At 44.8% G+C, this 16748-nt stretch overlaps 1 protein-coding gene across 2 annotated transcripts in view; it reads left to right on the top strand.

Moving 5' to 3' along the window:
• The window catches only part of RHBDF1 (rhomboid 5 homolog 1), a 353037-nt gene that overhangs the window by 288009 nt on the left and 48280 nt on the right, over nucleotides 1–16748 (top strand). For both annotated transcript variants that reach the window (XM_075565248.1, XM_075565249.1), the window contains 4 exons: nucleotides 6452–6613; nucleotides 8828–8931; nucleotides 13964–14027; nucleotides 15694–15788. In XM_075565248.1, the coding sequence (XP_075421363.1) occupies nucleotides 6452–6613; nucleotides 8828–8931; nucleotides 13964–14027; nucleotides 15694–15788 (425 nt within the window). The remainder of the gene's footprint in view (nucleotides 1–6451; nucleotides 6614–8827; nucleotides 8932–13963; nucleotides 14028–15693; nucleotides 15789–16748) is intronic.

Below are 16748 nucleotides of genomic sequence, written 5' to 3'. Positions count from 1 at the left end.
ACCACATCGTTGCTACATTAAGAAAAGCACCGATGTTTGATCTTCTTTTGTCTGACGGGCAGGACATACTGTAACAAACAAGCTGGGTGTTGTCCAGACAATCCTTTCCATTCAACCTCCCATAAAGGTGCAGCATTTCTCTTATTGCATAGAACAGGGGGGCGCAAAACTTGTTGCGCTGCGCCCCCCCACCCCCTGCCTGCTCTTCTGCTCGATCACGCTCCCCCTTGCCTGCAACGCTGCGGGGTCATGTGACGTCACGTGACCCACAGCATCATTTGATGTCACGTCTCCTTGGTAACGGGCGTCATTTCACGCTGCGTTGCAATGGAGACGCGTGGACAAGAAACTGGTGAGTCCATTTACAGAGGCCTCGCGCTCTTAATCGCTGCGCACCCCCCAATAAAGTCTCGGGGAGGTGGGGCCCATTTGCGCTCCGCTGGCATAGAATACTGTAAATCATTAGGTCACATAAAGATTCATGGTGCCCCATAAAGCTGTGACAGTATCAGTGGCATAGCTAGACGTGCGGGCCCCGAGCAAACCATCCAGGGGCCCCACATGTTTCTGCCTCTCTCTCTCTCTCTGCCCTCTCTTCTTCTCTCTCTGCCCTCTCTTCTTCTCTCTCTGCCCCCTCCCTCTCTCTCTCTCTCTTATTTATTTTATTTATTATTTATTTATAAAATATTTTACCAGGAAGTAATACATTGAGAGTTACCTCTCGTTTTCAAGTATGTCCTGGACATAGTTAATATGACAAATAGTACATGGTTACAAGTACAGTTACATAAATGAACAGGGTATACATTATATACAATACATTGCATGCACAGTTAGAGAAGATGTATATTATAGGCTTATGTAACAGTTACAGACCCGATTAAAATGTGAGACAGCCTTAGTTTTGAAAGATTCAGTCCGCGCTCTGGCTCTTTAAACTTGGAGTGTTGGTCCCTCTCAGTTCTTTTGCTGCTTCTGTGTTTATGAGGTGTCTCCCCCACCTCCAAATGTGGTCTCCACCGGAACCCCGATGGTGATACCAATATCAGCAAAACAAGAAAAAACACAAAAGCGCACCAAGATGAGAGATAGATATTGTATTAGCAACAAATAATAAAATTAGTAACTTACATATAAAATTTCTTTAATAATCCCCGATTCTGGTGTCTATCACAGGAGTAGGGCATCACGTGGAGGACAGGAGAGTGAACAGAGACAGCCCCAGCGCGCGGGTCTGATCTCTCAGAACTGAGATTACCCTTCATACTTCCTATGTGATGCCCTACTCCTGTGATAGACACCAGAATCGGGGATTATTAAAGAAATTTTATATGTAAGTTACTAATTTTATTATTTGTTGCTAATACAATATCTATCTCTCATCTTGGTGCGCTTTTGTGTTTTTTCTTGTTTTTAGTTTTGAAAGAACTTAAACTGGTGGTGGATGTGAGAGTCTCTGGTAGGTTGTTCCAGTTTTGGGGTGCATGGTAAGAGAAGGAGGAACGGCCGGATACTTTGTTGAGCCTTGGGACCATGAACAGTCTTTTGCAGTCTGATCTCAGATGTTAAGTGCTGCATGTGGTAGGGGTGAGGAGCTTGTTTAGATAGGTGGGTAGCTTGCCCAGAAAGTATTTGAAGGCAAGAAAGGAAAGGTGAACTTTGCGCCTAGACTCGAGTGATGACCAATCTATTTCTTTGAGCATTTCACAGTGATGTGTGTTGTAGTTGCATTGGAGAACGAAACGACAAATTGAATTGTAGAGGGTGTCAAGTTTGCTAAGGTGGGGTTGGGGTGCCAAACCATATACTATATTTCCATAGTCTATAATTGGCATTAGCATCTGCTGTGCGATACGCTTTCTGACCAGCAGGCTTAGGGAGGATTTGTTCCTGTAAAGTACACCTAGTTTGGCATAGGTTTTGGATGCCAGGGTATCAATGTGCATTTCGAATGTTAAGTGGGAGTCAAACCATATGCCCAGGTATTTAAAACTAGTAACAGGAGTTAGGGTGGTGTTAGCGTTGGTTCTGATCTGGAGCTCAGTCACTGGAAGCTTTAAAAATGTAGTCTTGGTCCCAAATACCATTGTTACAGTCTTGTCAGTGTTTTGGGAAATCCAGTTTTCGAGTCTCAAAAAGTCAGGCTCTGCCCCTCTCTCTCTCTCTCTGCCCCTCTCTCTCTCTGCCCCCCCTCTCTCTCTCTCTCTGCCCCCACTCTCTCTCTCTGCCCCGGTCAGGGTCTCCTAGCCAACCTGCTCTTAGCCATAGTTCCTTCTCTGTCCACCGGGTATGCTGCTGGTTTCTGTCTGCTCTGGGGTTCCTGTCGTCTTTCCTTATAGCTTCTTCTTTCTTGTTCCTCCCTTGCCTTTGTCAGACTCCTTATGCCATGCTTCTGCCTTGGCTTCTGTTCCTGTTCCTTGTTGGATTCCTGTACATTATTAAAGGCCCTGGCTGGTAATCTGGCTTGTCCCTGTTTGTTCCCTGCTCCCTGGTCTCAGTCCCTGCTCCCTAGTCTCAGTTCCTGCTCCCCTGTCCTGCTCCTGGGTTCCAGTTGCCGAACCCCGCTTGTGACCCCAACCACACTACCTGCCGCCTGCCACCGACCTCAGCCTGTTACCCCAAAATCCTTGCTGCCCCTGGTGTTCTGGCGACCAAGATCCTACCCACTCCAGGAGTCCCCCGTGACAGCTTCCCTCTCTTCCCCTCTCTCTCTCTGCCCCTCTCTCTCTCTGCCCCTCTCTCTCTCTGCCCTCCCTCTTTATTTATCTGTCCCCCTCTCTTTCTCGCTCAGCCCCTCTCTCTCACTCTGCCCCTCTCTCTCACTCTGCCCCTCTCTCTCACTCTGCCACTCTCTCTCACTCTGCCACTCTCTCTCACTCTCTCTCTCTGGGGTCTCTCTTTCTTTGGTGTCTCTCTCTCTCTTTGGTCTCTTTCTCTCATGTCTTTCTTTTGCCTCTTATGTATTTCTCTCTTGTACTTCATTTTCTCTTTGTGTCTTTTCTGTCTTCTTCCTTTTCAATAACTTAACTTGTGGTTGGCCGCTCACCAATTACAGTAATATATTAAATAATCAATCAAAACACAGTCGGTGCATAGGAATGGTGTTACACAAACACAAAACCAGGAGACCACAGAATCTCCCAAAAGATCCCTAGTAGTTGCACTCCATGACTGCTGAGATAGAGGGGGTTAAATACTCCCCGACACACTGTCTAATTGGCTTATACTAGTACACAAAGTAACAGCTCCCAGCACTGTGGGAGGACAGTTACCACTAAAAACCTTAATAGGTCAAAAATAATAAAATTTTATTAGCAAAAACAACGGCGCAAACTCATAGTAAAACCAGTTAAAAAATGGGTGGTACACTAACCTTAATAGGGAACAAGGGGTAATCCCCACATCACTATATGGATGGTCCCTAATACTGGTTGCTTTAACATTCCGTATATGGGTGAGTCACTGAGGAGGTAGGTATATCGTACCTGTTTGGGTTCCAATTAACCCCTTAGATGCTGAATACCCCAAAATTGGTTGTATGCAGATACAGAAATGAATTAGGTGTCATTAACACAACCTCCTCTCCAATTTTGCAAGTGAAAGCTAGCTGTGTATAGTGAGTGCATGTAACGTACGTGCTTGCCACAAACTGGTACCGGACCAGGGGGCTGAGGTGGGGATGTATAAGCACCGACCTTAAGCCACGGAGTCAGGTCCGGAGTGCGGATTCCGTAATCGGACATAGCCAGGTCAGGATTGGAGAAGGTAGGGTTAATGTTATCCAGGCAGGGGTCAAGGCAGGCGGCACCGGAGCGGTGGTCGAGGAAACAAGCTGAGGTCATCAACAGGAAATCTTGGCTGAAGGTACTTCAGGGATAGGAACAGGAATTGGAAATCCAGTGCTTCAGCACAGAACGGCACCCCCTAGCCGGGTACAGCCGAGAGTGGTGGAGACCACTGGGAACAGGAACTGCAGAATCCAGTACTTTAGCACAGAACGGCACCCCTAGCCGGGTACAGCTGAGAGTGGTGGAGACCACTGGGAACATGAACTGCAGAATCCAGTGCTTCAGCACAAAACGGCACCCCCTAGCCGGGTACAGCCGAGAGTGGTGGAGACCACTGGGAACAGGAACTGCCAACAGGAAGGCCACAGAAACCATGGGTGCAGACACGCCACAGGAAACACTGGGGACACCAGCGTAGCCGCTTCAGTGCGGCAGCGAAGTCTGCCAGGAACAAGGAAAGCAGCGCCGGGGCTGTTAAGCAAAAAGGCCTTGTGAAGCAGGGGACTGGAAGCAGGATACCAGGCACAAGGAGGCCTAGCAGGCCAAACGGAGTCTGTGACAAGCACAGTCACTTGCAACTTGGATTGCAAAGTCTATGTCCAGCCACTTCCTGAGGGCGGGGCAGGCACTAAATAGCACAGGAGGCCAATCAGGCCAGAGCTGCACAGGAGGCAGCAAGAGGCAGGTGATTGCAGAAGCAGGGAATAGATTGTCTGGAACCTGCAAAGCTCCGGATGGATGAGCTCCAGCCAAAGCCAGGAGTGGATTCCTGACAGTGCATAGGCATTTGCTCAATGAGATCGGGAATATACAATGCTGTTAGTGAAACATACTGCAATACGTATGAAAATGTTCCCACAGTCTCAGTGTCACTGTGGATCCAGCTACTATGGCGTGTATCTCGAGCCCAGCTAGAGACGTACAATGTAAACCAGACACAGTTGTTAATGTGTATAAATATAGGCTGGTCACCATACAATTATCTACAATGCGTAACAATCAAAGTGCTGTATGGCTACACAAAGTAGTAGTGTCCGCTCATAATAGTAGTCTCGCCAGCATTGCTGTATATACCTTGTCGGCGCTACAAGCACCCACCACCTATCACAGCAATCCGCCCCCCCAGTATACCGGAACACTCTCACCCGTGACCTCCGCGACGTCAATGCGATGACGTCATACCCGACATACATTTCGCGCTCGGGACTAGCGCTTTCTCAAGGTGGGAGGTGAGGTCATTTTCTCTTTGTGTCTCTTCTTTTCTGTCTTCTTCCTTTTCAATTCTGTTTTTACCCCTGTGCTTTAACCCTTCACTCCCTCTCACCTTTCCCAGCCTGTCTCTCAGGCTGCAGCTCCACACTCTGATCTACCTGAAGCCCCGCCCCCTGACCTAGGCCCAGCCCACCTATGGAGGCTCTGCAGAGGAAGGGATTTCCCCTCTGTCCTCTCTGTGGCAGCTCAGGGCCCCGCCCCCTGACCCAGCCCCCACCCACCTGCAGAGGAAGGGATTTTCCTCTCTACGTCCTGCCCGCTGCAGGGAATTAATGTGCGGGCAGGGGGCCAGGCCGCTGACAGGGGGGGAGAGAGGGCCCCCCAAGAGCACGGCCCGGGCTGTCCTGGCTATAGCTACGCCCCTATAAAGTATATACTATTTAAAGGGCTTCAAGACGTTAATATGTCTAATTTCTTTGCAGTGTTTCCTAGCTTGTACAAAAATTATCTTTTAAATGTACAGTATCAGTATTTTAATTCATAGTACCTTTTAAAACACAATTCAATGCCATGGTTAGGTGCACTTATAAGACAGTAGTAATACATTGGGAGTTATTCAAATAACTGTGATAGTGCAGCTCAGGGCATTATCACACAGAAACTCCCGTTGAAGTCATTACACGTTCTGTGTGATAATGCTCTTGATGGCACAATCACAGTTTCATGTATAATTATTTCTCTTCTCTCGATCCTTAGAAGTTCAGTAGCCAGCATTATCGTTGCTGTTATTCAGGCAGTAAAATAAACTTAGCTGGAATTGTCTTAGTTTCAAGAACCCACAAGTGTCTTTCCAAAGGCTCACGACATCACTTTCCCAAGACTTCATCACTTTATACACCGACTGTACCTTCTCAGGTGTGAGTGACTGCAAGAATGCTGAGGCTTCACAATAAATAACTGTTACTCCTCCAGTGTTGCAAAAGACCTGAAAGGCATATAATAATAAAGGGAAAATTCATAAATGTAATATTTTTTTGCTCTTGAACTGGTTCACCTACCACACGGGATTTATATCCTTTTTCCATTTGACACACTAACATAATTAATATCCCCGCCTTCAAGAGAATAACTATGAGATGTGAACTACTGTGTGATACTATGATAGTAATTGTGAATCACTTGATGATACATTAACATGTTATTTAAGCAGTATATTTATAAGTAGTACCGCGCATACTGCGCACTATACTGTAAACGTGGCGCGCTTTGAGCCCCATTGGGAGAAAAGCGCTGTATGAAATAAAGTCATTATTATTATTATGATGATTATTATTGTTATATATTTAATATTTGTTTATTAAACAGAATCAGCTTTTTAAAATTCATTTTAATAGGGATGATCTAATTTGTATGATAATGTGTGCATCTCATGATCAAATAATTTCTTCCAGGAAGCTCTAATACACCTCGGTGCAAAGTTTTCACCGTGCATGAGACAAGACCAGCAAGTGTACAATTTCATCCAAATGAAAAGAGAAAAAGAGAAACACTCGGCTTGTTGTGTACGGAACGACAAATCTGGATGTGTGCAGACCTTAGAGAAAGAGTGTTCGGTGAGCCACTATTTGTTTACACTTGTTATTCAACGATCGCAGCAGAATTTAGAAAATGTGTCATTATGGTCAAATGTATAGGTTCAAAGATATAGCTGTATTGGCCAAGGAGAAGCACAGATTCATTGCAGACTGTTACACCTTTATATTGAGATATAGCAGAGGCCTACATAGATATACTGTAATTGCAGTTTTCAGAGATTTTGAATCAAACAAGATATTTTCTTATGTGTATCTATTCTTACATTTTGATACATTGTCTCCATTATTATTTAGTGACTAATATATTTTCCCATAATACATGCATTAATGACTCTGATAAGGCCGCGCTTATAGTGACGGCAAAGCTGACGTCACACTGCGGTTGCTGCAAAAATCAAACTGAAGTGACTTCCAGCGACCGCGACCAATCTGTCGCACCGTCGCTCCTACTATAAGCGCACGCGACGGCTTCAATACATTTGTTTTGAACAACGTCGCTGACGCTGTAGCCTGCACTATAAGCGCGGCCTAATACACACGTGGCACTAACTGCGTGGATCTCGGCATAATATTGCTACGATCCTCACACCTTGTGCATGTCAGAACGAATGCGCATGTCTTGTTAAGTTATATTATTATATAGTAGACCTATTGATCCCATGAAAAGGAAGATACTTTGTAGGTTGTGACACCTTTAATGGATTACCATATCAATCATGCACGTTTTTCTTGTACGTAAGGTATTAAAGGAGCAATACAACTGGGAACTTTTTGTGTGTGTTTTTTTAACTTAAAATTGAAGTATGGGGTCTCCGCAGCTGAACCCCATTAATTTCAGCTGCGGGAACCCCCTGCTTCCAGAGAAAGTTACCTCCGAAGGGGGTGCCGGTATTTCTCTGCTTTTAAAGCTCCTGCGTCACGCGGGCCAATAAGAAGCCGCACTGGGTGGCGTCACAACTTCCTATTGGCTCGCAGGGTGCGGGAGCTTTGATAAGCGGTCATTACGTGATCTCTGCTAGAGAGCCGGAGCGGCTACCGGCACCCCCTACAGAGGTAAGAATCTCTGGAGTCAGGGGGTCCCCGGAGCTGGAATTAAGGGGGTTCAGCACCGGAGACCCCCTGCTTTAATCCTATGTTTACATATTTTTTTAATTGCCCGCGCGGATTGCCTCTTTACGACTATAGAAGTCTCGTCCACAGATGTGATCTCCATCTTATGTCTTGCAAAGGGATTGGTAATGAGGGTAGGCTTAATGATGGAAAGGAAGGTCATTCCTACCACACAAAAGAATGATTTTAAAATATTGTATGTCTAGTTTTCTGACTTTTAAACAGGTAAGGACATTAATCACCCAGACTTGATAGATTAGTCACATTTTGTTGATATAAGAAAATTCATATTAAGCTGAAACTGCCTAGCAGGTGAAGCTGTTCTTGATCAATTCTGATGCTCAGAACTGTTTTCTTACTGCGGTGTATAAAATCTTGCTTGATTATAAAATCTAGTTTCATTAAGTCATTATCATAAGATGTCAAACCATTTGTCGCAGAGCCACTAAAGCTGTCAGTTCACCTTACTGCAGCTGTACAAAATATTTGTACGGTATACAATTTTGCCGTTTTTAAGAAATGTATCATACCATTGATGGAAATGGATTGAATTAATTAATTTAAAGGACTGTTTTTCTTTGTGACCCATAAATGAAAATAATGTTAAATATAGTTCTACATTTACTATGAGCACTGTATGTGGCATGCTTCTGATCTGTATTCTGTTCTGCAATGTACTTTGAATGAGAGTATTTTTGCAACTGCACTGTACCCGTTGTATATAAAAGGTTTCATCATGAAATAGCAGGGAAGTATGTTTCAGAGAAAGAAAAGTGCTGTAATGAGAGCTCATGTGGTAAAGCTGTAGGGGTGGCAGGCTCGGGGAACTGGGAATAAGTACTACTTCACGGACAGGGTTGGGGGCTTGTGGAGTAGCAACAGAGACAACAGTGGCTGACACCGTAAGGAATAAGACAATGTTTGGGCATGAAGGTAATGTCAAATATAAAAATACCAAGGATCAAATGGGCTCTATGGTTTTAAGACTGGTGGGAAAATGGGAATACCGGGCGGGTCAGATTTACCTACTGTTCAATTCTATGTCTCTGCCAAATTTTTTATCTAACATATTACGATTTGTCATAAGTGTTCTGATAAAAATGCTTCTTTTTTTAACTCTAGTCCACTCTTGCTGTTTGGGTGAAATGGCCCTCTCATTCCAGTAGTCCGATATTGGCAAACAAAAGCGAAAGACACTATGGATCTGTTTGCCACCAGGACCCTAGGTATGTAATTCAATTAAACAGTATAGACCTATTATTCAATATGCATTGTATACCTTTCCCTTTACATATTCCTCATGAAACTCGCTGTGCCGAGATCTTACAGCGATAATGCCTGCTAGGGGAGTGACATGTTTAAGAAATTACATCTAGGCAGTGTCTGCATTTATTACCCTAATCTGACCCTTATAAGTATTTTTTTAAATGATATGTGAAAGTTATTATGTAAACATGGAGAGCTACTATACTCCTACTTGTCTGATGTCACTGTGTGTTCAGCAAGTGCTTGCACCGCCAGAGTTCCCTCCCCCTCCGTCTCCCTTAATCTTTATTGGCTCCCTGATAAGGAGAAGGTGGCATTGGGTAAAGAAACGACTTGATTGATGAACACTTCCCTATTCAGAGGCGTTAAGAAAGTCAACTTGCAAAACTTTCTCCTCCACCATGTCTCTCTCTTACTCGTCCCTCTCTTCCCTCCCCGTCACATGCTCCCCCCCCATGTCTCTCTCCTCCCCATGTCACAGTCTCCTCTCCATGACACTCTCTCCACTCCACATCACTTTCTGAACTCCATTTCACTCTTTCCTCTCCATGTCATTCTCTCCTACCCATGTGTCTCTCTTACTCGTCCCTCTCTTCCCTTCCCGTCACATGCTCCCCCCATGTCACACTCTCCTCTACATGACACTCTCTCCACTCCATGTCACTCTTTCCTCTCCATGTTATTCTGTCCCACCCATGTGTCTCTCTTACTCATGTCATTATCTCCCCCCACGTCTCTCTCTTCTCCATGTCATTTTCTCCCTCCACATCTCTCTCTTCTCCATGTCATTATCTCCCCCCACGTCTCTCTCTTCTCCATGTCATTATCTCCCCCCACGTCTCTCTCTTCTCCATGTCATTATCTCCCCCCACGTCTCTCTCTTCTCCATGTCATTATCTCCCCCCCCCCCACGTATCTCTTTTCCTCCCCATGTCATTATCTCCCCCCACGTCTCTCTTTTCTCCATGTCATTTTCTCCCCCCACGTCTCTCTCTTCTCCATGTCATTATCTCCCCCCACGTCTCTCTCTTCTCCATGTCATTATCTCCCCCCACGTCTCTCTCTTCTCCATGTCATTATCTCCCCCCCCCCACGTATCTCTTTTCCTCCCCATGTCATTATCTCCCCCCACGTCTCTCTTTTCTCCATGTCATTATCTCCCCCCACGTCTCTCTCTTCTCCATGTCATTATCTCCCCCCACGCCTCTCTCTTCTCCATGTCATTATCTCCCCCCACGTCTCTCTCTTCTCCATGTCATTATCTCCCCCCCCACGTATCTCTTTTCCTCCCCATGTCATTATCTCCCCCCACGTCTCTCTTCTCCATGTCATTATCTCCCCCCACGTCTCTCTCTTCTCCATGTCATTATCTCCCCCCACGTCTCTCTCTTCTCCATGTCATTTTCTCCCCCCACGTCTCTCTCTTCTCCATGTCATTATCTGCCCCCACGTCTCTCTCTTATCCATGTCATTTTCTCCCCCCACGTCTCTCTCTTCTCCATGTCATTTTCTCCCCCCACGTCTCTCTCTTCTCCATGTCATTATCTCCCCCCACGTCTCTCTCTTCTCCATGTCATTATCTCCCCCCACGTCTCTCTCTTCTCCATGTCATTATCTCCCCCCACGTCTCTCTCTTCTCCATGTCATTTTCTCCCCCCACGTCTCTCTCTTCTCCATGTCATTATCTCCCCCCACGTCTCTCTCTTCTCCATGTCATTATCTCCCCCCACGTCTCTCTCTTCTCCATGTCATTATGTCCCGCCACGTCTCTCTCTTCTCCATGTCATTTTCTCCCCCCACGTCTCTCTCTTCTCCATGTCATTATCTCCCCCCCACGTATCTCTTTTCCTCCCCATGTCAATAGTGGGGAAGCTACTTGAAGGTTTAGTAAAGGATAATATACAGATGTAGCCAACGTTATTGCAACCCCATGCACACTGCAGCGGGACATACAGAACACACGAGCAGGAGAAGCCGCCAGTGTTTTTAATCAACTACACAAAAATGGCAGGATTGGGTTTAGAACAGTGTCTAAGTACAAGCCGTGGAAGAATAAAAAGAAATAGGAATAAGGCAGTAGTGGCCCCTTGTGGTGAAAGATTAAAATGACACCCAAGGTGTAGGATAGGGCACACACAAAGTTAAATGTATAGGAAACAAATAAAATAGTATAAAAATAAGAGAACAAACGTGACCCCACTCAACCTTCAATTAGAAAAGTCTACTTTTCCTTGGGATACGATGGACAAGCAGGATGAGGGAGCGGGATACACGGTATGTGAAAAAAAGATAAAGCAATATATAGTGTAATACTATTAATGAAAAGCCACTGGTGATGCTCAAAAACTTCAAAGGTTATACTCACATAAATGTGAGCAAACCAAGCATATCACACGCTATATTAAGGTGTGCAGGAAACGGGTCCGGCGTATACCGGCATATACCAGCGGCATTTTGTGAGGCGGCGGGAGGACTGGCTCCATCCCGGAGCAGAAGAAGAAGCTGTTGGCTGGAGAAGACGATCACTAAGTCTGCAGGGCAGGTGGCTAAAGGTGGGCGGAGGCGGAAGAAGCGGCATTAGCAAGAAAGTATTTATATCCATGTGAGCAGCAGGAGAAAAGCCGGACTGAAGGCTTCTGGGTCGGACCGCAGGGGCGCGCTCCATCCTGGCTTTTTTCCTGCTGCTCACATGAATGTGAATACTTTCTTGCTGCTGGTGCCACCGCCTGCCTTTAGTCATCAAACACCTCCTGCTGCCCTGCTGACCCAGTTATTGTCTTCTCCAGCCGACAGCTTCTGCTCTGGTACAGAGTGAGGACATGAGAGAGGAAGGGACACTTTCCGATTTGGCGAGTGACTGTTTTTCCAGACGAGCACCTTTTTTTCTACTTTGTCGAGCCCTGGACATATGTATTTTTTTCAACCTCATCTACTATGTAACTACTGTACTTTATGGAACTCTCTTTCCCCCATGTTACTCCTCTCTCCCAATGTCACTCTCTCCTCCGCCCCATGTCCCTACCACCGCCCATGTTACACCCTCCCAATGTCACTTTCTAATCCCAATGTAACTCTCTCACCCCCCCCCCTCCCCCCCATTTCACTGTTTGGTGTAGTGCAGTGGTACCACAGGAAAGACTTAGCATTGCGCCAATGCAGCGTGGTTATAACCATTGTCAGTGTATAATACAATTTATAGATAGTATCATTGTATAATGCAGTTGGGTTTTACTCAGTATCAGTGTATAGTACACGTCAGGTTATTGTTGGTGTATAGTGCAGTCTGAGAATATATTATTACATACATATTTGAATATAATTTAAAGTCTGTATGAGCACAGTGGGGAAAGTGTAAGGAAGGGGCTAGTTACCTGAGTACATTGTTCTTGTACTTGCAGCTGCCACGTGTTGTACAGACTTTAATTACAGTCCATACAAGAATCAAAGGAAAACTGATTTAAGGGAAGTTTGAGACAAAGGAAACTGGTTAGATTATCATATTTTGCCTGGTTGAAGTACTGGAGAAATTAATCACAAAAAAATCAAGATGATTTTCAAAAACCCTACGATAATATCAGATAACCAGATAATACGACTGCACCCAGGAGGATATTACGACTGCACCCAGGAGGATATTACGACTGCACCCAGGAGGATATTATCTGTCAGGCCTCTTTAACTCGTTTTCCAAAGGGCCAGATTTAGATGAAAAAAAGTAGAAGTGTACCGTATATATATACTTGCAAATTATAATACGTCAACATTTTATAAGCATTTGGAACATGTGTACCATGTTATTATCGTCTTAGGTTTATAGTGCGCTTTAGTGTGAAACATTTCCTGAGCAACTGAAATTAAATTAGCTGGAGCCGGCAGTCTAAGGTGGAATGAGACACTTGGTCATGTCCATTTTGCCGTGACCAAATGACTGCCAACGTTCGGCCGCAGATAGACCCTCCGCCACAGCCGATCCACCGGCAGAACCTCTGCCACCAGCTGCTTCTACAATAAGTTGCTTTGGGGGTTAACTTTAGTGGTTTTAGTGGTTATGGTAGGCGGTTAACTTAAGGGATTTTAGTGTAAGGGGTGAAGGTTTTTAGGGTGGGGGTAGTGTTAGTATTAGGGGTTAACATTAGGGTTTTTTAAAGTGTGGATTAAGGGTAGGGATTTAGCTTAACGGCGAAGCGGACGGGAACAACAGGTCCTGGCGGCAAGGTAAGTTTTGGCCAAGTGCTGGTGGTCATTTGGTCGCAGCGAAACGGCGCAACCAAATTTCCTAGACCGGTCCAAGGTTCCATCCCAAGGGCCATCCCAAGGTTCAATCCCAACGGCCATCCCAAGGTTCCATCCCAAGGGTCATCCCAAGGTTCCATCCCAAGGGCCATCCCAAGGGCCATCCCAAGGTTATATCCCAATGGCCATCCCAAGGTTCCATCCCAAGGGCCATCCCAAGGTTCTATCCCAATGGCCATCCCAATGTTCCATCCCAACGGCCATCCCAAGGTTCTATCCCAATGGCCATCCCAATGTTCCATCCCAACGGCCATCCCAAGGTTCTATCCCAATGGCCATCCCAAGGTTCCATCCCAAGGGCCATCCCAAGGTTGTATCCCAATGGCCATCCCAAGGTTCTATCCCAATGGCCATCCCAAGGTTCCATCCCAGTGGCCATCCCAAGGTTGTATCCCAACGGCCATCCCAAGGTTCCATCAAAAGGTTCCTCGGGGGCTGGATTTCAGATCGCTAACCTACCATAATGCTTACATAAATTTTAATTGATAATTGTGTGAGTTAACATTTCAAAGTGTATCAATCATTTGTAAATTAAAGAGGTTTGCAAATCCAGATCATGGTAGAAACACAATCGCTTTATTTTCATCCTTATCTTCATAGATCCATATTTTTTGCTGTTTTTTTAAAGATACAACAAATGTTATATTTAACCATTTACTATACTGTATTTCTATTGTTAAAACCTTTTTGTTATTTTAGGTTCTGTGATGAACCAGCTTCAGTATCTCCACACGAATGGCCTGATGATATTACAAAATGGCCGGTAAGAATATAGGCACAAATATAAAGTAACATGGGGATTTTACAAAAGTAGTATAGTTTAAGCCCTTTCCTGACAGAGGCGCATTGCGGGGCAACAAAGGAGTTATTGAAAACATTAAGCACATTTACTTGTTAGTTGTATATGATTTTACAATAAACTACTTATTTGGTTTCTAGTGTCAGAATGATAACCTCAATATGGGGCTAATAAAATGTGTAATAATATTGAATGCAAGGGAAATACAGTAGCACCCACAAAAAGGTCAGGCTTACGTATTTAGCAATATCTAACATTAAATAAGTATGTGAGGAACTATGCATATCTATAGGCGTAAGTAGGTTTAAATGTGTGTACTGTACAAGTAGATTTTTAACGTGGTGTTAATTTGGGCCTAAATCTTCTTTGGTGCTTTGAATACACAGTTCTAGTCGGTGTATTGGTCATTGAGAAATGTAGATCTGCTAAACTGGGATAATTTTGGGCCAATAAAACCGAGCTTCAGACTGCAAATGTAATAGTGTTACATACAGTGATCGCTTTCCAAATCTCACAGATCTTATATGTAATGTTAAACTCTACACATGGAAATAATTGAACAGCTATCCCTGTGAATAACTATTCTGAAAGGAAAGCTTAGCACATATGTAAAAAAGAAGAAGGCCCTATCTATGAGAGCGTTCACGAGCATTCATTAAATGCAAATATCAGGGGAAAAAAATGTTTATTCGGTATCTTCGCTTCAAATCTACATGTACAGTATATATATTACTCACAAAATCACATACTCAACAGTTTAAAAAGAAACCACCACTCAGCCCCATAAGTGTGTAGACGTATAATATCACTATTATCTCTATATTTACATAGAAGGAAAATAATGAAGCTCGTGGCTTTTTGATACAGTTCTTACTGTAACATGAGACTGAATGTTTTGCATTCAGATATACTATTTGCTATCCATTGCTTCGTTCTCCTGGAGATAATTCTGCATACATATGAAAATAGGGTTAACATTGGACAATAAAGCTTGTTCCTATTACTGTATGTACATTTTTGCTTTTCTTTTCAGTAGTTTAAGTCTGCTTACTTAATCTAGGTCTTTATGTATCTGTACTTTACTTTTGTGCATGTAGCTATATGTTAATGTATGTTTATCAGTATCAGGCCCGCCAACAGCTTTTCCAGGTTGTTGAGCAGAGGGTGGTGGAGAGGCGAGCTGTTGAGTGGAGGGGGAGCTGGCATGTTGAACAGAGGGGGTACGGAGTGTTCTCTGTTCAGCGTAGGGCGAGCCTGGCAGAAGGAGTCCAGCTTGCCGAACAGAAGTCAGGCCCCACATTTTTGGATGGGTCAGTAGTGCCCCCCATCGCTGCCTGGTCCAGGTTGGTTGTTCCACCCTTGTCAGCGGCCATGACCAGTACATCCCTGTGTATCACTGTTTGTGAGTGGTGAATTAGTGTAGTTGAAGACTGAAGCATAAGGTGTTAGTAGCTATTAATATCAGAACACACATTTGTTGTTTTTGACTCCCCTGAATACATTGTTATTTACAATATACTGTAGCTTACTGCAAGATGAATAGTTGTGCATGGTAGATTAAGGTGAAATGTTTATAGTATACTATGAAAATGCTAAAAGGTTAACACAAATATTAATTTTGTGAATGCAGGTCTGCACAAAAACCAGTGCTGGGAAGTATCCTAACCACCTGCACATGGATTGTGTTATAACAGGCAGGCCCTGTTGCATTGGTACAAAAGGAAGGTAAGATATAAAATGGATTAACAACCATCAGGCTAACCCTTTCAGTACATAGAGCGCCATATAAAGTATGAGATTCTGATAGTTCCTGGATCATCTACTTACAGATATAGCAGCCATTATTACTTTCACTGACGTGTAGCAGCAGGACATACACACTGCACCTGCAGGGGAGGTGACAATTGTTTTGTATTGGCCCATGCGCCAGAACAGTAATGCTTGCTGCGTATTAATACAAAGCTCTAAACATCGCAAAGTAAAACCAACTGTACGTTCAATTTCTGATGTGCCCCCTAATGTAAGGATCGGGTGCAGACCCCACCCCAGGCAAGCTACAGTCGCGTGATTGCTCACAGGCAGGAGACAAGCTGAGGCCAATCTGGCACCTGATCACTTATCCTGCTATTTAGGCTCAGTCCTTCTACCAGGAAGTTGGCTGAGCAGAAACCTGGTGATGTGTTCTGGTTGCAAGCATTCTGCCTTGCCTCACCTTGCCTTGCCTTGCTTACCTTCGACTTCGCTGCTATCTCCTACTATCCGGCCCTGGCTTACTCATGATCATTCTGCTCTCTCCTACCCTCAACCCGGCGAAAGTGACTCCTACGATCCGTATCTCTCCAACCTTTGACCTCAGGCTTGCCTACCTCTATCCTGCCTTCTTCTACCTTGACCCGGCTACCCACGACTATGAGTTCCGCATCGGGACACGGCTTCGCAGCTTCAGGTGTTTAAATATCCCCACCTTGGCCTCGCCGTTCCGTCCCATTTGTGGCGAGCATCCGTTACAGTATGCTCAGCCCCGATGAGATGGGTCGAGTTCTGGCCATGCACGCAAGCGTGTTCCTTAATTGGAACTATGCAAGGAGCAGAACGAGAGATGTATGGATCAACAAAGGCCATCATACACTCCACACCGGACCAGGCACCGCACAATCAGCACCCCTGCCCCCACCACTGCATTAT

This window comes from Ascaphus truei, chromosome 11 (genome assembly GCF_040206685.1).
Source record: "Ascaphus truei isolate aAscTru1 chromosome 11, aAscTru1.hap1, whole genome shotgun sequence".
Taxonomy (NCBI): domain Eukaryota; kingdom Metazoa; phylum Chordata; class Amphibia; order Anura; family Ascaphidae; genus Ascaphus; species Ascaphus truei.
The sequence above is the reverse complement of the archived record's forward strand: the minus strand, read 5'-3'. Positions and strand labels throughout refer to the sequence as shown.